General features: G+C 50.0%; 10 protein-coding genes across 10 annotated transcripts; 5 read left to right on the top strand and 5 right to left on the bottom strand.

Annotated features, from left to right (window-relative positions):
- Positions 1-65: 65 nt before the first annotated feature.
- GGI43DRAFT_391483 (GNAT family N-acetyltransferase) lies at positions 66-1,463 on the top strand (the record flags this gene model as incomplete). Its single annotated transcript, XM_083204448.1, has 1 exon — positions 66-1,463. A coding segment is annotated over exon 1 (610 nt), but the record flags the coding sequence as incomplete, so codon positions are not given.
- Positions 1,464-1,908: 445 nt separating this feature from the next.
- On the top strand, positions 1,909-4,591 carry GGI43DRAFT_28809 (dynamin-like GTPase VPS1). Its single transcript, XM_083201332.1, has 6 exons — positions 1,909-2,118; positions 2,201-2,335; positions 2,457-3,843; positions 3,927-4,188; positions 4,242-4,326; positions 4,383-4,591. Exons 1-6 carry the CDS (start codon positions 2,057-2,059, stop codon positions 4,549-4,551), a joined length of 2,100 nt encoding a protein of 699 aa, XP_083066504.1. The 5' UTR covers positions 1,909-2,056; the 3' UTR covers positions 4,552-4,591.
- A 620-nt stretch (positions 4,592-5,211) lies between these two features.
- On the bottom strand, positions 5,212-6,498 carry GGI43DRAFT_378859 (CoA-transferase family III domain-containing protein; the record flags this gene model as incomplete). Its single annotated transcript, XM_083202753.1, has 2 exons — positions 5,212-6,326; positions 6,429-6,498. 2 exons carry the CDS (start codon positions 6,496-6,498, stop codon positions 5,212-5,214), a joined length of 1,185 nt encoding a protein of 394 aa, XP_083066503.1.
- Positions 6,342-8,528, bottom strand: GGI43DRAFT_28852 (uncharacterized protein). Its single transcript, XM_083201339.1, has 3 exons — positions 8,456-8,528; positions 7,702-8,301; positions 6,342-7,616 (listed from the first exon to the last, which is right to left on the bottom strand). Exons 2-3 carry the CDS (start codon positions 8,237-8,239, stop codon positions 6,856-6,858), a joined length of 1,299 nt encoding a protein of 432 aa, XP_083066502.1. The 5' UTR covers positions 8,240-8,301; positions 8,456-8,528; the 3' UTR covers positions 6,342-6,855.
- A 659-nt stretch (positions 8,529-9,187) lies between these two features.
- On the bottom strand, positions 9,188-11,389 carry GGI43DRAFT_28776 (general substrate transporter). Its single transcript, XM_083201327.1, has 4 exons — positions 11,144-11,389; positions 10,194-11,056; positions 10,025-10,140; positions 9,188-9,964 (listed from the first exon to the last, which is right to left on the bottom strand). The coding sequence occupies exons 1-4, from the start codon at positions 11,287-11,289 to the stop codon at positions 9,386-9,388; spliced, it is 1,704 nt and encodes a 567-aa protein (XP_083066501.1). The 5' UTR covers positions 11,290-11,389; the 3' UTR covers positions 9,188-9,385.
- Positions 11,390-12,299: 910 nt separating this feature from the next.
- GGI43DRAFT_28767 (transcription factor domain-containing protein) lies at positions 12,300-14,380 on the top strand. The gene has a single exon (XM_083201325.1). It carries the CDS (start codon positions 12,489-12,491, stop codon positions 13,917-13,919), a length of 1,431 nt encoding a protein of 476 aa, XP_083066500.1. The 5' UTR covers positions 12,300-12,488; the 3' UTR covers positions 13,920-14,380.
- On the bottom strand, positions 14,022-15,936 carry GGI43DRAFT_28761 (uncharacterized protein). Its single transcript, XM_083201324.1, has 3 exons — positions 15,015-15,936; positions 14,435-14,748; positions 14,022-14,322 (listed from the first exon to the last, which is right to left on the bottom strand). The coding sequence occupies exons 1-3, from the start codon at positions 15,697-15,699 to the stop codon at positions 14,125-14,127; spliced, it is 1,197 nt and encodes a 398-aa protein (XP_083066499.1). The 5' UTR covers positions 15,700-15,936; the 3' UTR covers positions 14,022-14,124.
- Positions 15,937-16,986: 1,050 nt separating this feature from the next.
- On the top strand, positions 16,987-18,466 carry GGI43DRAFT_28700 (uncharacterized protein). The gene has a single exon (XM_083201312.1). The coding sequence runs from the start codon at positions 17,132-17,134 to the stop codon at positions 18,242-18,244; it is 1,113 nt and encodes a 370-aa protein (XP_083066498.1). The 5' UTR covers positions 16,987-17,131; the 3' UTR covers positions 18,245-18,466.
- A 521-nt stretch (positions 18,467-18,987) lies between these two features.
- On the top strand, positions 18,988-21,513 carry GGI43DRAFT_391474 (amino acid/polyamine transporter I). Its single transcript, XM_083204447.1, has 10 exons — positions 18,988-19,321; positions 19,391-19,411; positions 19,472-19,520; positions 19,595-19,670; positions 19,753-19,943; positions 19,998-20,032; positions 20,105-20,225; positions 20,287-20,630; positions 20,689-20,811; positions 20,871-21,513. Exons 1-10 carry the CDS (start codon positions 19,217-19,219, stop codon positions 21,405-21,407), a joined length of 1,602 nt encoding a protein of 533 aa, XP_083066497.1. The 5' UTR covers positions 18,988-19,216; the 3' UTR covers positions 21,408-21,513.
- Positions 21,514-21,758: 245 nt separating this feature from the next.
- Positions 21,759-23,804, bottom strand: GGI43DRAFT_28677 (Glutamate/Leucine/Phenylalanine/Valine dehydrogenase-domain-containing protein). Its single transcript, XM_083201306.1, has 4 exons — positions 23,438-23,804; positions 23,145-23,370; positions 23,036-23,085; positions 21,759-22,933 (listed from the first exon to the last, which is right to left on the bottom strand). The coding sequence occupies exons 1-4, from the start codon at positions 23,481-23,483 to the stop codon at positions 21,897-21,899; spliced, it is 1,359 nt and encodes a 452-aa protein (XP_083066496.1). The 5' UTR covers positions 23,484-23,804; the 3' UTR covers positions 21,759-21,896.
- Positions 23,805-24,278: the final 474 nt, after the last annotated feature.

The following is a 24,278-nucleotide window of genomic DNA, read 5'->3' as shown; positions in this document are numbered from 1 at the left end:
GTTACTAGTTTTGTAGTTTTTAGTTTCGTTAATTAACTGAAGAAAACTAATCAACTTCGTTTTTCGTTAACGAAAAACTAATAGTTTAGATTAAACAAAACGACAAACGAAAAGCCACCTTTTACAACCCCGTCTACAACGTAAGCTTACTTGCAGAGCGATCTAAGTAGCCAGAAATTTAGCCACTTTCAAACCTATACGCCTCGGGCTGTTCTTAACTCCGATAACCCTAGAAATAGTCCGTGAAATAGGATCCAGTCCGCCTCTCTAATAAGGATCTATTGATGACACGAGGAAATTAGCTGCACTGCATCACCCGCAGATGACCGCAACAGCCGCGAAGATGGCTTGTGTCGTTATGAGAGTTGGTTTCTATAAAAACTAACATGATGGAAGCATACAGCATTTTAAAAAATAACCAAATCGTTGTGTCCATCTAATTACAATACCAAATTACTGTGGCCTTCTAGTCATAATTCTATTCTTATATTCCGAATCACACATCCCCATATCAACCATGACAGTTTCGAAGCCGCTCTTTGCCCCTACGCTTGAGTCGGATCGTCTCACGTACGATATATTCGACATGAAAAACGACACGCACATGCAATTCACTGTCGATTTATTTAATCATTTCATGCCAGGTGCCGGTCCAACAGACGGGGCTTGGACGAATGACGATATTCGTTCGCTCATCTTTTCATTGATGATGAAGCCGTCCGAGTCCCATGGCCGTCCAGATACCCCATGCTGGTATATCCCTTACCTTAAAACCGCACCAGCCATCCCAATTGGACTCATCTCTCTTTGTCGCCGTACTCCCGATATCCCTCTGGACTTGGGCTATGTGATAATTCCCGAACACCAAAGGAAAGGTTACGGGTTGGAAGGGAGTGCTAGGATTTCGCGATATTGGAAGGATGAATTCGGCCTCAAAGAGATATGCATTATTACCACCGAGGATAATATCCCATCTAAGAAGCTTGCGGAGGGCAATGGCTATGTAGATGGTGGTTATGTTACGAGGGGGGACGCGAAGATGATTGCTTATGTACTTCCCGGAATGAAGAAGCTCGAAGGACAAAACTTTCCGATGCGAGGAGACGGAAAAACTCCTGAGGCTATGAGTTAAGACCAAGCCAACTGCATCAAGTGGTATAGTGAATAGATACAAGACCTTGGATAACTTCTTCGAATGCTGCTTAGTCAAGAAATTATCTAATCGTTTCTATCCCGCAAGTAGTAGTAATTAAACAAGGAGCGTTCATGCGGCCTGTCAGCCTTGTGGACATTTCAGGCCCCTATGGAGGTGAATGGATGATACCTGATACCACGCGGCCCGTCTTGGAACGCGCCTATGGGATCGCATCGATTGGCTGGCTCGTGACAGGCCACGGAGCCAACACCCGCTGCCTGGCACACCAAATGCGACGATGACTGAATGTCTGCAGGAATCAAAAATTTTTCCCTGCTAACGGAAGCCATGGCAGTCACAGAGTTCAATGTGGCGCCTCGCTGTTTGTCCACATCATCCAGTGACGTCGACCCCTGCTAGCCAGGCCGCCGTCGTGCAGTCCTATTGTTTTGGACGCTCCAGCCTCACGCAAAGGCCGTCCAGGTGCTCTCAGCGCGCTGGCGCATCGCCACGTGTGGCTGGACCGCCCTGCCAGCGCCAGGGCACCGGCCCAAAGCCGCCTAGCGCCGTGCCCTTGTTCAGGCTCAGTCTGCGAGTCCCTCCTAATCTCCATCCAAACCCATAAACTCGCATCTTTGTCCAGCCTTTTGCTTGGTAGCGGCTCTCCGCCATTTCTGCGAATTTCAGGATACCATCTGCTGCAAGCTCCGTTTGGGAGAGTCACGTCGTCCTGTGCAAAACTTCGACCCGGCTGCGGCCTCGCTGCGCTCTCACCGTCTCTCCCGCACTTATCAGCAAGGGCACCCCGCCACTTGATCGACCGCTACCATCTTCGCGATAAACCCCTTTAGCAACTCGACCGCAACTCTTGGCTCAAACTTGTCAACTACGCTCCAACAACACACAAACACCAGCGCGACCATGAGCACGTCCGGCTCTTCGCTTACCCAGTCGGGGGGCATTACCGATCCCGCCCTGATCCAGTGAGTGTCTGCCGCTGAGCTCGTGCTGCTGCTGCTACTGCTGTTGTGGCCATTGTTACTGACCAGAAATCTTCACCGTTAGGCTCGTCAACAAGCTTCAGGACGTTTTCGCAACCGTCGGTGTCAACAACCCCATTGATCTTCCCCAGATCGCCGTCGTCGGCAGTCAGTCCAGCGGCAAGAGTTCCGTGCTGGAGAACATTGTTGGCCGTGATTTGTGAGTACCGCTATGGAGCAGCCACTCAGCCCCCTTACTTACCGTGGCTGCTTTTTCTTCTATTTCTTCCTCTCCCTTTCTTATCTTTGAGAGACGGTGATGCTAACTCTTCGCGCTGCAGCCTCCCCCGAGGTACTGGCATTGTTACGCGTCGTCCCCTCGTTCTTCAACTCATCCACCGCCCCGCTCAGACCAACGGCGTCAGCCATGATGAAATCGAAGCCGGCGCCGATAAAGCCGCCAACGTGGACGAATGGGGCGAGTTCCTTCACTTGCCTGGACAGAAGTTTTACGACTTTGGAAAAATCAGAGATGAAATCTCAAGAGAAACCGAGGCCAAGGTCGGACGAAATGCGGGAATCTCTCCAGCCCCCATCAACTTGCGCATCTACTCTCCCAACGTCCTGACTCTGACCTTGGTTGACTTGCCAGGTCTGACAAAGGTTCCCGTTGGTGATCAGCCCCGCGATATTGAGCGCCAAATTCGAGACATGGTCCTCAAGTACATCTCCAAGTCAAACGCCATCATCTTGGCTGTCACGGCCGCCAACATCGATCTGGCCAACTCCGATGGTTTGAAGCTGGCACGTGAAGTCGACCCCGAAGGTCAACGAACCATTGGTGTTCTCACCAAGGTCGATTTGATGGAAGAGGGCACCGACGTCATTGACATTCTGTCCAACCGTATTATTCCGCTGCGCTTGGGTTACGTCCCTGTGGTTAACCGAGGACAACGAGACATTGATAACAAGAAGGCCATTGGCGCTGCCCTGGAGGCGGAGAAGAACTTTTTCGACAACCACACCGCATACCGCAACAAGAGCTCCTACTGCGGTACTCCCTACCTTGCTCGTAAACTCAACCTCATCCTGATGATGCATATCAAGCAGACGCTTCCGGATATCAAGGCGCGAATTTCGAGCTCCCTGCAAAAGTACAGCGCTGAGCTAGAGAGCTTGGGCCCATCGATGCTTGGCAACAGCTCCAACATTGTCCTGAACATCATTACCGAGTTCACCAACGAATGGCGCACGGTCCTGGACGGTAACAACACTGAGCTCTCCAGCAGCGAACTGTCCGGTGGTGCTCGTATCAGCTTCGTTTTCCACGAGCTTTATTCCAACGGTGTCAAGGCCCTTGATCCGTTTGACGTTGTCAAGGATCTTGATATTCGAACCTACCTGTACAACTCATCGGGTCCTTCTCCCGCACTGTTTGTTGGCACAACTGCTTTCGAGCTTATTGTCAAGCAGCAGATCAAGCGAATGGAAGACCCTAGTCTGAAGTGTGTATCGCTGGTTTACGACGAGTTGGTGCGAATCCTATCACAGCTGCTCTCTAAGCAGCTCTACCGCCGGTATCCTTCTCTGAAGGAGAAGATGCACAGCACCGTTGTCACCTTCTTCAAGAAGGCCATGGAGCCAACCAACAAGCTCGTCAGAGATTTGGTCTCCATGGAGGCATGCTACATTAACACAGCTCACCCTGATTTCCTGAACGGCCACCGCGTATGTATTTTCCTTTCTCCCTTTTTATTTTTCTCTTCTTCCATTAGTTTTTGACAGAGATCTAACGTGAGATGCACCTCTAGGCTATGGCCATTGTCAATGAGCGTCACAACCCAAAGCCTGTTCAGGTTGACCCCAAGACTGGCAAGGCACTGACTGGCACTCCTGGCCGAGCTGCCAGCCCAACAGTTCCTGATGCTGATGGAGCCTCAAACGGAGGATTCTTCGGAAGCTTTTTCGCTGCGAAGAACAAGAAGAAGGCCGCCGCGATGGAGCCACCCCCACCAACCCTCAAGGCCTCTGGCACACTATCAGAACGTGAGGTGATTGAAGTTGAGGTTATCAGTAAGCACAATCTATACAACTAATCAAGATTCGCATATGCTAACGACGAACAGAACTGCTCATCTCATCCTACTACAACATTGTCAAGCGAACCATGGCCGACATGGTTCCCAAGGCTATCATGTTCAACCTTGTCCAGTATGCCGCCCAGACCAGAATTTGAAACTAGAAAAATGCTAACTATTGACTTCCAGGCTCACAAAAGATGGCATGCAGCGAGAATTGCTGGAGAACATGTACAAGAACGACAGCATTGACGACTTGCTCAAGGAGAGCGACTTCACCATCCGCAGGCGGAAAGAGTGTCAGCAGATGGTTGAATCTCTTGGCAAGGCCAACGAGATTGTCAGCCAAGTGCAGTAGAGAGAAAACTTGCGAAACGCGCTATTTTCTAGATTGTGATTATGTTTAGACGATCGTGTGGACGAGGCGACTTTACGGCTTATGAGATGCAATGACGCACGATGAAACTCGCTCCCCTCCTCCTCCCTCTTCCCTCTTCCCTCTTCCCTCCTCTCCCCCTTTTCCTAAACCCCTTCCTCCCTTTTATTTTCTTCTTTTTTTCGATACCATCGGCTGTTCCGGAGGCTAGAGCAAATGAGTAATGAGTCCGGAGAGAGAAACGAGAGCGAGAGCCTGGGGGGTTTTGTCGGCAAATGTGGGATATCAAAGGTTTTAAATTCGTCGGATAAGCGGAGTATTTGGAGAAGTAGAGCTGCTCTTTTTGGGTGGTCGGGTTGGACCGGGGAGGGGCCTGCTTTTTGTTTTTGTTGAGGGAAAGGGGTTTATACATCTCCTTTCTTCTCTTCAATATTTTCCTTTTTAGGCCTACAGCATGACCAGATTAGAATAACAATTTATTTCATGATGTGAAATCACGAGTACCTATATGATCATTTTGCATGCTTTTCTTCTTTTTGTGAATACGCGTGGATTGAATGAAATATCGTAAACATTAGGCTATCTGAATGAAGCAGTATTCATGTGTATCATGCATATACAATGTCAAGACTATACATATTATTATAGCTTGGAATTCCCTCCCTTATCCTTCAGCACAGCAACTCCCTTCTCCAGCTCGTACTGATCTCCATTCTTCCACCCAGTCCACTCCTGCAAAACTTCTTCTGTCCCATGGCCAAGAACCAAGGGCTCTGCCACGTACCCCTTCCCCTCTGCATCAGCCGGCGAGAGCAACGGGGTATCTCTCAGCGTTACAGCCGGCCTCTGATCGCCTTCCCTGTCGGACTGCGTCTCTAACTCACTATAGTGTAGTACAGGTACGCAGCATGCATCTGTGCCGTCGAAAACGGCTTCCCACTGCGAGCGTGTTTTGCTCTTGAATATCTTGGTGAAGAGGTCGTAGAGTTGTGGCCAGGAAGCGGGATCGTAACGCTTGGTTTCCCAGCCTTGACCCTCTAGACCGAGGCCTTTGATGAGGGCTTGGAAGAATTGAGGCTCGAGAGCGCCGACAGACATGTATTCGCCGTCAGAGGTCTCGAAGGTGTCATACCAGGGACGACCGCCGTCGAGGACATTTTTGCCTCGCGGTTGATCACCCAGGGGAGTCTTGAGGTACATGCGGGGGAAGGATGCGAGATGGGAACTGCCGTCTACCATGTTGGCTTCGACGACTTGGCCCTTTCCTGTGGAGAACCGGGATATGATGGCGAGGAGCACACCTTGGGCAAGTGTGGCGCCTCCGCCCGCAAAGTCGGCGAGAATGTTCCATGGGGCAAGGGGCTTCTCGCCTGATCTTCCAAGCAGAGCGAGAACACCAGATGCAGCCAGATAGTTGATGTCGTGGCCGGCCATGTCGGCGTATTTGCCGTCGCGGCGGAATCCAGTCATGCGGCCGTATATAAGGCGCGGATTGATGGCAAGCAGCTCATCTGGCCCGAGACTCAGCTTCTCCAGTACGCCGGGCCGGAATGGGTCAATGATGACGTCGACGTGCTTTGCGAGACGTCTGATGAGTGCTATGCCGCGACGGTCTTTTAAGTCGACGACAATGGAGGACTTATTGCGGGCAAGCACATCGGGAATTGACATTTCACCCTTGGCGCGGGTCGACGAAGGCCTATCGACCCGGAGGACTGAAGCGCCTGCATCGGCGAGGATAAGGCCTGCATAGGGACCTGAGAAATGGTATTAGTTATTGGAAGCGAATATGGGAGATTGAATGCCGAGGGCGAATGATAATGAGATAAAGCCGAAAGCGCATAGGAAATTGTGCTTACCGGGGGCAAGACCAGCAAATTCTAAGACTTTAATTCCCTTCAAGGGAGGAGCCGAAGCCGTCGCCGCCATTATTGCAGCGGAGATGGAGGCTTCTATAAAATTTTCATAAGTAAAAGATCTTAGATCTGGAGTAGATTGTCATTTATAATAAGATCTTGGGTTTAGAATCTCATGACCAACAAGGTAGGTGAGAGGGAAACCTGATCCGACGGACCGAGGTTTAGTGTGTGGGGTAGAAGCCGCTATTGCGCGTGGCAATCCTGATCTGGGGGTGCTCCATATAGAGAGTTTAAGGTACCATCGTTAAGTCATCATCGCACGAGGATGATTTTGTTATAGCTGCCCAGCCATTTTTGCAGAATCAATCCTTTGTAGATGAGATTTGGGTGGTGTCGTATGCAGCAGTAAAAAACAAAAGTAAGCGTCTCAGCCCGAGAACTGATGGCCCCTCACATGTGACACATTCCACCTATCCTTCAACGTGTGAATTTCTTCATCCAAGTTGATCCCCGTGGTGGATGATATCTGACTGAAGCACGACAAAAGCGACTCTTGTTGTGACGGATGTGTCATATCCCTGGCGATCCACAACAGTCCGGCAATGAGAATAGGATCCCATTGCTCTGCAAACTCGTTGCGCGTTGCCGTTCCCGCAATTTGTTGCGCGTGCCAGCTCAGCGATGATAGATGACGTTGGCGACTGGATAGTCGCAAAAGTCGAGGTTTGCGAGATAGAAGAAGGCGTGATGAGATGTGATACACAATGTTACACTGTAGAGCAATCGAGCTAGTATAGACTGGTATTGGAAATGAGGACTCGTTGTCTGCGTCGATTTGGCCTGCCTCAACGCTGCGGATTTCTAGGATAGGCTGCATTTCAACTGGTCGGTTGTGATACCACTGCTGGCAATTTGACCATAGCGAAGACCATTTTGATGAAAAATACGAGCCTGGGCTCGGTGGCAATGGCTCCTGAGTTGCTGACATGAAGAAGGGCGGTGAGGGAGACGCAATACTGCTACCGTGGCTGCCATGAAGTAGCTGGAGACAGCTGGCGAGTTGAAGTAGGCAAGCATTGTAAATAGATTTGGTCGACAATGGGAGAGTGCGATCTGCTGGATCATGATTCATGGCGAATCCCAAAGTTGTCAGCGGTGGCTGATCTGTCAACAGTGACGCTGCGAGGTCTATTAAAATTAGAGAGTGTCAGTCAAATTTTCTTAATTTCAATAGTTCGACTTGAGTATCCCTGGCTGCTTCAGCACTACTCACCAAGTCTCGAATGGAACCGCAGTAGCGTTTCAAGTGGCTCTCCAAATCCTGAAAAGTTATTGGTATTTCTCGTGGATTCATCCGACTGGAAGAAGGATAACGTTCTCCATCGAGAAGGGCTGAGATTGAATAATTCCCCCACAGCTAAAAGCGCGTGTCCAATTCGCCTCACTCGTGGCTCTTCGAGAGCAAGAGCATTCTCCGTCTCTTGGCGGAGCACTGCTGAGTCCTCATATGATGAATTGGACTTGGCTAGTTGACTAGAAGCAGCCAGCGAGATGGCAGACGATACGGGTCGTCGTCTCTGTGCGAGAAGCATGACCTCGGTTCCAAAAGAAGATCCTAGATCGCCTGCTTCGATCCAAGGCGCGAGGTTATACTGAAAATGCAGCAGAGCGGCAGTTTCGTTTTTAATAGAAGCAGCATGGATAGGAGAGAAATAATCCTTCCATTCAGATTGCGGTAGGTGCGAAGCCGTGAATGGCGAAGCTGAAGCTGTCTTGGATTGAGAGCTTGAGCTGGCCATGAGAGATTCCATGATATCATCTTCAGGCCTGAGAAGTGATTCCGGCTCTCGTTCTTCAACTTGCAACGGCGGCTCTTCGCGCCGAATAGATGCCTGTGCTTCAGCTGATGGCGCCGAACGCCTTGATGAAGAACCGTTTACAAACTTGAAGCATCACGCATTAGTTACTTTCTATTCTCCACAAGGCACCGGAGCGGTGATCATGACCTATAGGGATGGCTGACTCACCCTGACGTTTGAGTAAGATCGTGCGGGCTGATCTGAAGAGGGACTACTCGTTTCTTGGGTAGCACCAAGTTTAGGACCCATTATGAATGTTAGGTCCGGGTAGTTACACGGAACATTCCTCTCTTCACAGCTGCTGCATCGCGGCTTGCGTTCATCACCTACACACATGCTCAGTTAGCATTTGGTTAAATGTTAGTCATCGATGGCCCCCCGCCCAATAGTGTAAGTCATTACACAGAGCTATCCTTGATGAATAGAAAAATGAAAAACCAAAGAGTAGGTGGATATAGCAAGATATTGAGCATGACGTACATTTTCGCCTACGTTTTCGACACGAGAGGCACCCAGTCCGGACCCTCCTCTTAGTGTCTGGGATGTTCCGAATGACAGGCATTGGACCGATTCCGAATATACCGGATCACTCTGCTATAAGTGCATGTCACATGGGATCCATCCATCCACTTCACCACCGGCAAATAAGAAATTAGAGAGAACCGCAGAACAAAGTGATAAGAACCTTGAAATCTCAAATTGGCCTGGATTGGGTTAAAGGTGAAGTTTGCCGCGCTGACTGATTCTCGAGTTCGGCGTACAAGAATCAGCAGCAGGTGAAATATTCTAGTGCCCCGCTAGTGCGCTGCAGACTTTATGGGGTGCCCCGTTAATTGTGCATTGGCTTATTCCCAGTGGGGCGTAGCCTTCTGATCAGCTAGCCTGGAACTATCAAAACAACGGGCTCGCAAGCTACTTATTAAGTAATTATTTGTCGTGGGTATATTTTACTCCTATTTATCTCCTATTTTGCAACTGAATTTTCTTCTCAAAAACAGACCCGTAATCAAGGTAGTTGCGTCCAAAATCATCATGGCTATAGTACTCCGTAGCATTCATTACTGTAATAACACATCTCCATCCCATCTGCTGCCTCGCTTACAGCTTCTCAATCTGCGTCTCGTGGATATCCTTCTTCTCGTATTGAGCTGCTTGGTGGGCTTCAACTAGAGCCACCAGGCCAACTTCCTCCTGGACCTCTCTCAATAGCTGAGCATCTCTCTCGCCAGTACGGCTCTTGAATACTCGGTCCATGTCTTCCAGGGTTGCGTTCTTAGTCTCGGGGAGGAAGAACCAGACAGCAAAGATGCCAGTAATAAGGAAGACGGAAAAGAAAATGTAGGTGCCCCAAGCCCAAGCCGAAAGCATGGGAGGCACGAAGAAGGCAATGGCAAAGTTGTTCAGCCAGTTGCTCATGGCACCAATAGAAGCTCCCTTGGCTCGGATAGAAAGAGGGAAAATCTCGGAGACCAGAGTCCAAGAGACGGGTCCCCAAGTTGCACCAAAACCGGCAATGTAAATCCAGATAAGAGCAACAGCAACCCAGCCGGCGGCGGCGTGATCAGGCCAATCATGGCGGAACTTGGCAACGATTATACCGACGATAATCATGCTAACAGCCATGACAATGGAGCCAACAATAAGCATGGGCTTTCGTCCGACCTTGTCAATAATCAACTGTGAAGTATAGAGTCAGTTACCAGCTACAGGAGATTTGTGATACCGGGTGAAGCTTACCATAGCAGGTACGGTGCTGACGATGAAGACGACTCCGGTGACACCGGTTGCCAACAGTGCAGTTGTGCCTCCAGTCAAACCCAGGGTGATGAAGATGTTAGTCGCATAGTAAATAACTAGAGAATGGTTAGCTAAAGTACTTTCCGATTCGTATAAAAGGGAAACTTGCTTGCGTCAATTCCACTCCACTGTTGGAAGAACATGATGAAGAAACCAGTCAAGACTCGCTTAATGTTATCCTTGGAGTTGAAGCAGGCGGCATACTGAGCAAACTGCTCAATAAAGGCGCTCTTCTCCTTGGCCGCCAGCTTAGGGAAATCTCGTGCAAAGACGCGTCTCTCAAAGACACTTTCGGCCTTGACCTCGAGGAACTCAATCTGGACAAGCTCGTGGTCCTCAGGAAGCTTTCGCATCCAAGCCATAGTCTTCTTAGCCTCCTCGTCTCGGCCGACCTTGACAAGCCATCTGGGAGAGAAAGGCATGAACCAAATGCCAACGGCAAGAAGGGCTGCTGGGATTCCCTGGATAATGGAGGGGAGTCTCCAAGCAAGGTCGGTCTGAGATTCGCCGGTTCCGCCGATAAAGTTGCTGCAGTATCCGACCCAGAAAGAAAGCATGATTCCGAGAATGGTGGCGAACTGGTAGAATGAGACGAGCAGTCCTCGCATCTCGGGAGCAGAAAGCTCAGCGTTGTAGAGAGGGCCGACACCGCTGAAGAGACCGACACCGAGACCGGTGAAGAATCTGCCAGCATATAGAAGGGAGGACATGCCCTCGTGGGCACCGACGTAGAGGTAGCTGCCCAGGATAACCCAGAGACAGGCAATGAACATGGTGTACTTGCGGGAGATGATCTCGCCCAGCACACCTGCGGACAGAGAGCCCACGATACCGCCGAGTTGAAGAACCGATGTCAACCAGCCGGTAGCTGAAGAGGAGTTGACAACTGCAGGGAAATTTTCCTTGAAGCGAGTCATGACCAGGGATTGGCCCAAGACACCTTGTTGGTAGCCATACTCAAAACCACCCAGTCTGTATGTTAAAAGCACGAACTTGTTAGTAAATGTTGCTTGTACCAGCCAACTACTCCGTGAAGCAAGTTGAGAATAAAACACTTACGAAGCGAAAAAGGCAATAAAGAGGACCTTGGGGTTGTGTCGAAGCGACTGCCACATGGTTCTCTGGGCATCGTTGACACGTCGTGCTGGCTCGACGGCCAGGCCGCCGTTGGCAGCAACCTCAATATCCGTGGATCCAGTGGACATGATGAATTGTGATTCAGTTGCAACAACACACAGCCGATGTGCTGGGCAAGAGAGGGAGGATTGTCGAGCTGATGAAGAGCGGCGAGGAGTGGTTCGTTTTCCCAGAGGAGTGGGAGAGCCCCAGCATTTAAATGCAACCCTCTGATTCTTACTCCAGGTTTTCACCCCATGTTTCCATTATTTAAACTGCTACCTCGTGGTTTACAAAAAATCTGGAGACTCCCCAGCCATACGAATCATGTCCCGGTTTATTCGGTGGAGACTTAGCCCGCTTGACAATTTTGGGGGGAAACTGGCATGTTTCCTCGCCTTTCCTCGATGGAAGAATGTGTTCGCGGGCGAAATCTGGGCGAAATCTGGGGGGTTCGTAGGCTCTGCCCCCTGCTTTGGGGATAGCATCACCGCCACTGCGAGTACCGAAAAAGGACCCGATTGGCCGCGCAACGCCCTCGGCTGTTGTCCGCGTATAATTCTTGCTTGGATGCCTTCCTGTGAGGCGGCTAAAGATGCCATTCCTCCACTCGCACAGCCTATCCCCCTTGCGGCAGTGTAGCCTACGCACCGCGGTGTCTTGTGTCTTCGCTCTATTGACGGCTTCTTTGCAACGTGCTGACAAGGATGGGTTGACTGACTCGGGCTGTCATGTGCCGGCCACAGACTAACACGCAAACATACGAGCATTATCCCCTCCGTATGATTTTTCCAGTGATTAGTGTTTGGCCGGGGAACTGGGCTAAGCCGCGTTGATGCTGGTCTTCCGTCTCTCGTGGTGGCGTCCGGGTTTTGCTGCAGATGCGGAGAAGATATGCCTGTGCATTGCATCTGGGCCTTGCTGATCGATCCCTTTGTCGGTTCCACTCGAGCGATTCCCCCGAATTTCCCCAAATTTTCTTCACGCGGCGAGCCAGAATTTTTCTTTTAATCAATTGTTTTCAAATTAAAGTGATACGAAGTGGAATAAGCAGTAGTTTCGTTTGACCATTACTATTACTATACACGCTGCTTAGTGGCGGGTCCTTTTCTTCTCGGCCAAAGCAAGCAAGAAAAAAAGAAAAAATCGCCTTAGCTGCAAGCCAAGTTTGTTCTTAGCAAAAAAAGTTCAACACCAGGGGTCACCCGATATCAGACCAGGTTTTTTGGCAGGGTAGACTCGGCAAGCAGAGAGAGACTATTGATACTCATTCTCATGGCTGACGACAATGGACGATCACAATGCTAACCAGGTTGACGGGGACGCCTTCATGTCCCCGACCTCACTCTCTCCCTTTGATGAATACGCCGCCAATCCCAGATATATCGAGCTTCAAGAGGAGCTGCGAGGTTTGCTGTTTGCGGGAGTGTCCCTTGACCCAAGTAAGAGCGCAACACCTGAGCCGACGTCCGATGAAGCGGATGATCATGAACGGGTCTCGGTGCCGTCATCAAAAAGTCTGGACTTTTCCAGAGTCTCAATACCCAAGATGAGACTCGTCAAATATCTAAAGAACTGGGTCATAGAATGCTCACCATACCTGGACAAGTTTGATGAGGCACGACACTTTGGAATCCAGGTACCCTTATTAGCACAGAGCTCTCCCGGCTTGTTCTACGCAGTACTCGCCTTCTCAGCAAGACAAATGGAGAGAAAGGCCTGTTTGGAAAAGAGCTACGACAGTCTTGAGTTATACCAAGAGAGCATCAGACTGCTGGCTCCGGGATTACAAGCCAAGGATCCCAACATGCTCGTCACAGCATGCATCCTCGCCGTCCTCGAGCTCATGTCCGGCAGCCCCCGAAACTGGAGACGGCACATCGAAGGCTGCGCTTCACTATTCGCTTTTTACGAAGTCACCGGCTTTTCGGGAGGTCTCTTGCAAGCCGTGTTCTGGTGCTACGCGCGTATGGAGCTCTGCGGCGCCATCATAGGAGGCGGCGCCGAAAGCACGGTGCTCAGTCTCGACAAATGGGTCCCGGCCGTGCCCGAAGGCATCGGCACCACCAAATCCCAAGCCGAAGACTTCGTCAAGAGCATCTTCTACCAAAAGGGCCGCGAGACGCCCGACATGCACGCCAACTGGGCCGTGTACCTCTGTGCAAAGGCTTGCGACTTGATGTACCGCCAGGTGAGGCTCGTCGAGCTCGGCGAGCAGGACGAGACCGACGACAGGCCCTTTGTCGACCGCTGGCACCGGCTCTGGTCCGAGCTGCAGTTCTGGCGGGACACGAGGCCAAAGTGCCTGCTGCCCATCATGACGACGGAGCCGAGCGAGAATCAAATCTTCCCTGTGATTCTGTTTGCCCACTGGGCGGCGATTTCGAGCAACCAGCTTTACCACGCGGCGTGCATAGTGATGCTGGAGATGAGGCCGCCGGGAGAGGCGCTGCCTAATACATTGGAATATTCTGCTATTTGGCACGCCCAGAGGGTCTGCGGCATATCGTGGACAAATCCTCACCGTGGCAATCTCATCAATGCAATTCAGCCGCTGTATATCGCTGGCAGGCTGCTGACCCATCCTAGAGAACATTTGGAAGTCGCCAGGATATTCAAGATTATCGATAGGACGACGGGATGGGGTGCCATTTGGCGGCTAAAGGACCTAGAAGCAGAATGGGGGTACGAGTCAGGGGAGATTTTGAGCATGATTTGATACCCGGTGTGGGAAGAAGAGCATATGGCAAACAATGTCATTTCGCGCATAAATAATAACGAGCATATACGAAACAGCATGACGCGATATGAAGCAATTCCTGTATATAATTCAAACGCTATGTATAACGCCTCAAAGCCTAGATACAAACACACATATTACAATCCTATGTAAATTCAATTGAAGCATATTTCACTTTTAATCCTTATTCTGGAGGGAGAGCAACACGAGCGCAGCCTGGAACAAAAAAGTAGTTGCCGCAATACACAGATGTCCGCAGCAGAAAGGAGATGAGGCCATCGATGCCCGTTTTGCCAAAAGACCCCAGGCCGCCCCTTGCCGAAACCATGGTTCTCGCAGCTTGGGCATGGGTGAGCGATGTGTCAAAGTTGTCTTCGAAGTACTATAATTTACCAAGAAAGGGAAAGGGTTAGCGGTTGCTATGCCCAAAAGCGGCCGATGACATTGGATATTTATATATATAAAAAAAAAAGGGGAAAAAAAAAAAAACTTACCGCCTCTGAGCTCATTACCATAGCCATGAAAACAGTCTCAACAGTCGGCTCTTTCTCCACTGAAACGGCATGCCTGGTCCACTCTATACAATTCATCCGATAGCGCTCCATTTTGCGGTTACATTTGATTGCCTCATCTAGATCTTTCGTATTCATGGCACGCCGGTGGTAAGAGACGTACAGAATGAGACTGAGCAGACCAGAGTTGCACACAGCAAAGGGGACCCAAGTTGACCTCATACGCTTCATTACAGCGGGGGCCTGGTCGGGAGGGAAACAAACCGCGTATCCATAATCGAGGACCCATTCCAGATCTGGTGGCGGTGATTAGTACGAACAAGGTCAGTCTATGTACACTTTGCGTCTGGGTAAAGGTATGTAGTAGTACAGATCCCCTACCTGCGCATGCAACCACCGATTTGTGCGGATCCTAGCAGTCAAAGCGCGACTTGCACTCTACAGTTATGCATGATCTGCGAGATCCACGCAAGAGGAGGTGGAGAGGCGAGGCAGGAGATTCTTGTAGTAGTGGTACTACTGCATGTACCTTTACTAAGGCGGGTAGGATATATCGACTCACAGTAATTGAAGATGCCATAATCGTCGAGTGACAGCTCCCAGGCGAACTGCCCGTTCCACGCATCTTTCATAGTGTCGCCAATCATCTGTCTCGGTTCCGGCAAAGGCGTCCTCCGCACCATAGCGCCTCCCTTCGGGGCAATTCTCCGAAACCCCTTCTGTCCCAATCCGGTATTTGTAGATGACTCCCAGGCCTGTGGATGTTGCAGGCCATCTGGACTCGCGGAAGTGGAGTATGATTGGTCGGTTCGGGCGGCATCGTCTGCAGCTAACGAAGACGGCGAGGAAGACGCCGATGAATAAGAAGCGATGCTATTATTTCTCCTGCCATTGCTGGTAATAACCGCTGTGGCGGTACCTGACCTTGCTTGGGTAGCCTTGCGTTGACGGCGGCGGGCGTGGGAGTCCTTGGCTACATGAGATCGGATCTGGCTGATGCACTTTGCGCTTGTGGATTCGCCGGGATGGGCTGTATTAATAAACTGAAGCTTAACCACGGGCGTTCTCGGCTTGGTGGTGGTGGTGGTTCTGGCGGAGGCGACAGAGGCGGTTGAGAAGTGAACAGGATGTGGATGTGACGGCAGAACAGTTAGGGGCCTAGACATGATGGTGGGATGAAGCAACAGGCCACTGTCGATATAACGATCATCTTCATCGCCGTTGTTGATGCGCTCGACCATCGCCATGACTAGATTCGTTATCTATCTTAATAATAGAGAGATGGAAATAGCGACCTCGGACCCAGTGTATAATAGAGGGTGGATATAACGAGGTAGACGGAGCAATGCCGATTGTACGAAGGACTAGATCATGAGAGTAGACTCTGTCCAATTAAAGGGAGGGAATATGCACATTAGAGCAATAATTCCCGAGGATATTGCTCAAGAGACGTTCACGGGGGGCGCGACGAAGGGGAGCTGAAGTTGCCGGGATGGTCTGGAATAGCCTGACATTGGATGATCCGGGGTTGAGCCAATGGTAAGCCAAACTCTAAGATGCAAATTCCTATACAGGGATAGTGGTTATTAAGTGGGGACTTTTCCTTATGAGCAAGGTACACGTAACTTACATAAATATACAGCTATACCAGTACTGGGTAATTCCAGATCAGGTATTACATGGCATCGGAAGTAGTAATACATATCTATAGATGGTGCTATCCACAAACAGTCGATAGCAGAGTGCCAGTACTAGCATTTACACGATAGCACCACTGTACAAGCTGCTAGTATTAGTGGGTAAAGGCACAAGTGCCGGTACAGGACCAGGGTGGACAGAGTAATGGCCACCCCACCTCGGCAGTATATATTGAAGGCTGCCCCTTGCGAGGAGCATAGCACGATATGTAAGTTATTCTACAGGCAGGTGTTTCTACTACAAGTGTTGCTACTCATATTGCTGTTTATGTAATACTTAAAGGCTATCGTTTACGGAGTAGCGCAAAGTACAGAGTACAGCACACTAAGAATGGGTGCTGACAGGCAAAGGTTTGGTATCGATAGCGCTTCATTTATCAACGACGCTTCGAAATACAGAGCTCATGCGCACAATAGCAAGTCAAAAAATTGCGGCGAGGTTATATCTATTACCATTTAGCATCCACCAAACATCAGCCACCAAGGAACCCCTTGCATTGATAAAATACTGCAAGCGAAACCCATGACTCAAGCTTCTACAAAAGCCACTTTATTCGACGTCAGCTCTCCTCCCGCGCCACAAACCGCTATCCATAACCAGAATAGCGCATCTAAAGCGCTCCTCTGCCGGCTCTCAGCCTTCAGGATCCCATTCCTTCGGTTTAGCGAATTGTCCAACAGCAAGAGCTGAAGATCAAGCGAAAGCGAAACAAACCAGGCTAGGCATTCGAACCGACATTTTCCCGTGAGGCATCCGTGGCGCAGCCGCTAGAGCTACGCAAGTGCTATTGCCAGGGCCCAACTACGTAGTGCAACAACATTGTGTATTTATACTGTCTATATCACGACGCTTTAATGACGTGATATAACCGCAAAACACTCCCGCGATAATAAAACCAGCGTTAATCCCAGCATAAAACCCCAATTAAAGTGTAAAAAATTCACCGCTGCTTCGAATTAGCTGGTTGATACATTGCCAGTCATGGAGAATAGCAGTGGGAGTGGCTCAGATAGCAAACACGCCGAGAGGAGCAGCAAGAGCGATGCGTCAGGCAGTGCATTCTCACCAGATCTGCCGCAAGAGGTGATTCCTTTTGATGCCTCAGGATCAGCTCCACCAGCATATCAAGAATCGCATTTAGAGCCGTCAGCTTCGGCTTCAGCTTCGGTTTCAGCTTCAGCGTCACGTTCGCTGTCAGTATCAGCATCAGCGTCAACGCTACAGGCACCGACAGGGTCAGCCCTCGTCCCAACCGTCACTTCGCCATTCAATTTCCCCAAATATAGCAAAGATGGCTCCGCAGCGGATGCTGGTCCTCCCGTGTACGACAACATTGGAGCATCCAGCAGTTCAACAGCTGCTTCACGGCCCCCCATTGCCTTTCCTCAAGTCAGCCCCGATCCGGACTCGCCTTTCCTCCCAGCTTATGCCCCTATCCTGCTTAGCTATGGCATCACCGAGCAGACTTGGCGCTCCTTTCTAGCCACCATCTCTGCCTTCCTGACGGCCAAAGTATCAGACCGTGCTTTGTCACATGCCACTGATATGGCTGCGCACCTTGGCGAAAATCCCAAAAACCTGGGCAAAAATGTCATCGCCCAAGCCAAGTCTATAGGCAAGAATGTTTCGCGGGACGCCAAACGGGGAAACATCATCGGTGCTGCCATGGGCATTATCGGAGGCTCCATCTCGCTGCCCATATCGACAGCTATGGGCATCGTCGGCACCGCTGTGTCGCTCCCCGGGTCAGCCATAGGCGCCGTGACTAAGAAGCCAAGGACGCCCCTGGAAAGAGCCGCAACATACGCAGCCGTTGCAAACGAGGAGTGGCTTCATATGCGCGGCTTGCACGCTATCTTGTTTGATTCAGCGGGCTTGGCTCATCTTCTGGGCCAGCCATTGGATAGTTTATTAAGCAGGGCGTGGGAGACAAAGGCGATCGAGGCTGACAGACAGATGAACGCTCTGGAGCCGCTTATTGCTGGGCTTGAGATTAACGAGGGAACACCTTTGAAGTTGAAGACGCAAACGCTGTGGCTGGTGTTGATACCCGAACAACCGTCCCCTTCGAGCGAAGCGAAAGTAAAGAAATGATGTGATGGCGTTGGGATTTTGGAAGAAGGAAGAAAGGGATATATACCAATTGTTTGCGTACCTGGTTAATTCAGCTTGGGTAATGTTTCGTATCTAATAGCAAAAGAGTTATTCATACTATGCACGAAATTTAAGCCATCTTTAGAGCCTAGAAAGTATCACATAAGCATAAACATTTCAAAATGGAATAAGCACAATACTTTATTCTTGTTTTTCGTCTACTGTTTGTATGAACTCGACGGAGTACCTGGGATAGAGTCTATCTCCCCGAGACTAGCCGACATGTATAGTATGGGCTACCCTAAAGCTTCCGAAGTAATCGTTGCGCTATAGGTCCTTAAGCATTGCACTGCCCTGGTGGCAACTAGGGAAGTCTATCGAAGTCTATCTTAGTTGCCTGTCTCGTATAAACTTCTCCAAAATGGTCACCGAAATAATGTGGCTTAACCGAGGGGAAAAGCAGCAGAATAGCCTGGTGATTGCGTGATAAAGCGAGGCCCCCTCTTTAAGCCCGTGGAAAAACTCGCCAAATAAAGTTTAATCGTCAGTTGTATGTAACGTAGAAAATTGTGGGTCACGGCGAAAGAAAAGAATGAAAACATCCACGGCAAAATCGAATAGAATGTCCCAATGCTGTATATTTCACAAAATTCGTCTCTTTAACGCTGTGGAGTCTTCGTAACGCATACGAGCTGATAGCAATCCTTGACGAAACTGGCGGTTGTCATACGTTGCTCAAACGGGTGACACTAAGCTCTTTTTCATTTCTCATATTTCATGTCACCTGCTGTGATAGCGAGCTATTTTTTTTTTCTGAACTAGGATTAGGATTTTAGTAGCTAACCAACGCTCTTCACTCGCAGTCCAAGCTCTTAGACAATTTTTATTCCCGTTTTTTCTCTTTTCATTTTTTCTCTCTTAAACTGTAATAAAAAGAGACATATAAATATATTCAACACGGCTTCATAAAAAATGATAGAAGAAGCACCCTCTCCTGTCCTACAGGATGCATCAACCGCTTCCAAATCGCAGGACGTCGAAGACATTGTCGAAGAGACTTCAGACACAAGAGTGCTGGTAAGATACTGGATCAAAAAAATTCCAGGCGTTTTGCATAATACATCTTGGCTTACACTGCAATGATAGACCAAACTCGGATACAAGCCTGTATGTTGAGGGAATATTGCTCTCTCTAGGAAGAACGGAAATCCTAACGGCCTCTTGTAGGTGCTTCATAGAACCTTCAACTTATTTCACAACTTTTCGACGACCTTTGGTGAGTACTGTCGCTCATTACGCACTAGCAAGCACTTGACGAGATGAAAAACTAACAGACATATAACAAAACAGCCGCTCTTTACTTCATCGGCGGTGTTCGAGTTACCTTTTCAACCGGCATTGCCGCTGGCGGTAATCTCGCCTACTGGTGAGGCTCCATCTCTTACTCGTCACGATGAGTTTACTCTTGCCCGTTTTACTCACCTAGCATTTTTTTTCTTTGTCAATAGGACGAGTTTCATAGTCACTTGCGTCTTCACGTTCATCAGCGCTGCCGTCATTGCCGAAATCTGCTCATCACTGCCGCTTGCTGGATCAATCTATCTCTGGGCCGCTGAGGCAGGCGGACCGAAATACGGAAGGCTCTTTGGCTATGTCGTGGCGTGGTGGAGCACAACTGCCTGGACGACATTCTGTGCGAGTATGTTTCTTGAATGAAGGAAGGGCGAATTTAGCAAACTGACCAAATCCACAGGCAACACGCAAGGTGCTGTCAACTATATGCTGTCGGTATGTCTTACAATGACTTGACAATAGCCAATTTCGACCAAAAGTTATGACCAGCTGACAAGATTGGGATAGGAAACTGTCGTTTTCAATCTCGACTTCCCCTCGGATCCTTCAGACGTCAAATTCCGTGCCGTGCAATGGATCTGCACCGAAGTCCTGCTCGGCTTAGCAGCGTTATGGAACCTTCTTCCTCGTATGTTGCAACCCCTCTCTTCCTTTGTATGAGCCATCCTCAACTCAACACCTTTCAACAGCAAAATACTTCAAATGGATTTTCTATCTTTCAACCGGTTCTGTCATCCTTGACTTCGTCCTCAACATGATTTGGCTCCCCATCGGCACCAGCCAGACCATCGGTTTCCGTTCTGCCCACGATGCCTTCATGACCACCTACAACGGCACCGGCGCCTCTCCCGGCTGGAACTGGTGCCTCTCTTATCTTGCGACGGCCGGTATCCTCATTGGTTTCGATGCGTCGGGCCACGTCGCCGAGGAGACGCGCAACGCCAGCGTAACTGCGGCCCGAGGCATCTTCTGGAGTACTGTGGTCAGCGGTATCGGAGGTTTCGTTGTCGTTATCCTTTTCCTTTTCTGCACTGTAAGTTGGCAAGCACTGTCAGCATGTGGTAAACTAATCTAACACATCTCTGCAATAGCCCGACCCGGACACACTTTTCTCCTACGGCAGTGTTCAGCCATTTGTGCCTCTATACGCTGTCCTCCTAGGCCAGGGTGGCCACATTGTGATGAATGTAGTTTGCATTGTCGCCTTATGGTTTGTATGTTTGACCCTTACTTTGCTATATACTTTCTCATCCATCGGCTTACGCTTGTATAGAACACTGCTATCGCTATCCTCGCCGCCTCACGTCTCGTCTTTGCCGTAGCTCGAGACGGTGTCTTGCCTTGGTCCTCCTGGGTCTCTCAGGTCGTTGATGGCCAGCCTCGCAACGCCGTAATTGTTGTTTGGGTCGTCTCCGCCATCATCACCTGCACTATCCTGCCCTCCTCCGTGGCCTTCACATCGCTCGTCTCGGCCGCAGGCGTCCCCTCTGCCGCCGCCTACGGACTCATCTGCATTGGCCGGCTCTTTTTTACACCCAAGACCTTCCCTAAGCCGGCTTGGAGCCTGGGTCGATGGAGCAAGCCATTTCAGGCAATCTCTGTCCTATGGAACGGGTGGGTCGTCGCAGTGCTTTATTCGCCATATGAATTCCCCGTCACGGGCGCTACATTTAATTACGCACCGGTGATTATGGGGGCCGTGACAATCTTTGCGTTGCTTTCCTGGTGGTTGATTCCAGAAGAAAGATGGCTGCCGAGCCAGCGGATTAAAGAGCAGCTCCTGGCCGGAGAGTCTGCAGATGAAGAGTGATTTATTTGTATTAGAGAGTAACAGAAGTAGCTAGATGTGCTAGTTTGGCGCACGTCTCATATAGATACCCAGTATAATACAACTCTTTAGTTAAAGACGAAGAAAATGGTTGATATATACGCCTCTATTGCAATGTCGGGTGAAATTCGTATAAGATATATCTAAATCAACTGATATATTTATTAAAGATATGGGATTTTGATTCTTCACCATGTTCTAGGATATAATGCAAAATTTTTGGCAATACTAGATGTCATAATATATCATAACTATCACTATCACTTAGTACTTTTTTTCCGCCATCGTGGATATCTCAACTACCGCCGATATCAATGCCATATCATGCCATGCTATGCAAATCATCATTTTATTCCATGCCGATTCCCGGCCCAAAACGCCAAACGTCCCTTTGCTAGTCTCCCAAAACTTAAAGACACCAAAGAGAAAAAGAAGAAGGTATCAAAAGAAAACAAGGTCGCAACGAGCAGCTTAAGCCCACCAGTCACCCTGGTCGCGCATGGCCTCAGCGACCTTGACGAAGCCGGCAATGTTGCTACCAGCAACCAAGCTGGGAAGCTCGCCCTCCTTGGTAGAGACGTACTTCTGGGCAGTCTCGAGACCGGCAAGGAAAGCGCTCTTCATGATGCACTTGAGCTTGTCATCGACCTCCTTCTCGGTCCAGGTGAGACGCTGGCTGTTCTGGGCCATCTCGAGACCAGACACGGCGACACCACCGCAGTTGGCGGCCTTTCCGGGAGCGTACCACACAGAGTTGTTGCCCTTCTCCTTGCGCTGGGCCTCGAACAGGTCGATGGCCTCCTGGGTGCAGCCCATGTTGGAACCCTCAGCAACGACGAGGACACCGTTGGCGACAAGAGCCTCGGCCTCGGCCTTGTTGATCTCGTTCTGGGTCGCAGACGGGAGAGCGACATCGACCTTGCCGACGTGGACCCAGGGTCTGGCGCCGTGGTAGTACTTGAACTTGTCGGCGTAGTTGAAGTCGGTCAGGGGCTTTCGCTGGGCCTTGAGGTCGGCAATGGCGTTGATGTGCTCGGGCTGGAAGGATCCGTCCTCGGGGGCGACGAGAGCGCCCTTGGAGTCGGACAGGGAGACGACGGTGGCGCCGAGCTCGATGCACTTGAGGGCGGCGTACTGGGCAACGTTGCCGGAACCAGAGATGGCAACGCGCTTACCGGCGAGGGAGCCCTTGCCGGCGTGCTGGAGCATGTGCTCAACGTAGTAGACGAGACCGTAACCAGTGGCCTCAGGGCGGATCAAACTACCGGCCCAGCCCAGACCCTTACCGGTCAGGACACCCTCGAACCTGTTCCTGGCCTGACGGTAGGCACCGAACATGTAACCAATCTCACGGCCGGAAACACCAATGTCACCGGCGGGAACGTCGGTGTCGGCACCAATGTGGCGAGACAGCTCGCGCATGAAGGACTGGCAGAAGCGGCGGATCTCGTTGTCGGACTTGCCCTTGGGGTCGAAGTCGGAACCTCCCTTACCACCACCCATGCTGACTATAATTGATACGATTAGCTTCAGAGCTCCAAATCTTCTTTTTCTTCTTGCTGAATAAACGAAACAAGAAGAAGCTTAAATAAGTGGTGGTCATTTCTTACGGCCAGTCAGAGCATTCTTAAAGATTTGTTCAAAACCGAGAAACTTGAGACTACAAACTTTGTCAGCTTTCTTGGTTCATCTGTAGACGGTAAAACGGTAGGAGCTTACATGGATAAGTTGACAGTGGGGTGGAATCGCAGACCACCCTTGTAAGGACCAAGAGCAGAGTTGAACTGGACTCGGTATCCGCGGTTCACGTGCAGAACGCCCTTGTCGTCCTCCCAAGTGACACGGAACTGCAGGACACGCTCGGGGATGGAGGCGACCTCGAGGGCGGTGCGGTACTCGGGGTGCTCCTGGAAGAGGGTGCTGTCGTTGAGGGTGCTGGCCAGCTCTATTGTATATCGGGTTAATATATGAACAAGATATATTCATGTAGATGTGGTAATATAGAGACTAACCATTGTAGGCCTGCTCGAATTCGGGCTCGGAAGGAAGGTTAGACATTGTGAGTGGTGTCTTGTCGTCTGAAGTGATGTATGGTATCTAGTTTTATATGCTGCTTGGTCCTTCAAAAGTGTTTTGAAGCGACAGCTAGATGAATCAAGTCACGACAGATGGATATGGGAAGAGATGAAGAGAAAGAGAGAGAGAAAAAAAGAAGAAGCCGTCTGTGGCGGGAAAGACGTTGCTCTATATAGTCGTTTGCTTATGGATGGTTTTGCCCATCATCAAGCCCAAGCTAAACTTTCCACCCTCGGCGAAACTCGAAACAAGAAAGATAAAGATTTAAACCAAAAAAGCCATCGGAAGGGTCGTCCATCCCACACACGCCCCCCTCACCCCCATGGGACGTTACGTCTAGGCAGATCTAAGCTATGGCTCGATACTTCACCACTAAGCTTTCTTGCTCTCTTTTTTGTTGCTCCGAAAGTCGCTCACGGGGGGGTGCGTGCCTTTGCTTAGATGAGACAAGAAAACGGGATTGGAGTAGTTAGTAGTAGTGTGGCATCAACACCACCACCACACAAAAAAAGTTACAGCCACAAATGCGAGAGAGAGAGATCTGGGAAAACTAATGCACCTCGCCGTAATCGCTCACCGTCCCTGCAAAAACACGCCCCACGCGCGATATTGACAAAAAAGACTTAATTAAAATTCCAAAAGCGCCAATTAAAAAAGGCTGAATACTGCGTCTTCTCTCTCTCTCTCTCACACACACACAAGGACCGATTGCCGCACAAGATGGGTTTGAAATCAACTAACAAACCGGGGGAGAGGAGTGTACACAGCGAAAACAAA

The sequence above is a fragment of the Trichoderma evansii genome (assembly GCF_050947405.1).
Source record: "Trichoderma evansii strain SZMC 28006 chromosome Unknown GGI43scaffold_1, whole genome shotgun sequence".
Lineage (NCBI taxonomy): Eukaryota > Fungi > Ascomycota > Sordariomycetes > Hypocreales > Hypocreaceae > Trichoderma > Trichoderma evansii.
The sequence above is the reverse complement of the archived record's forward strand: the minus strand, read 5'-3'. Positions and strand labels throughout refer to the sequence as shown.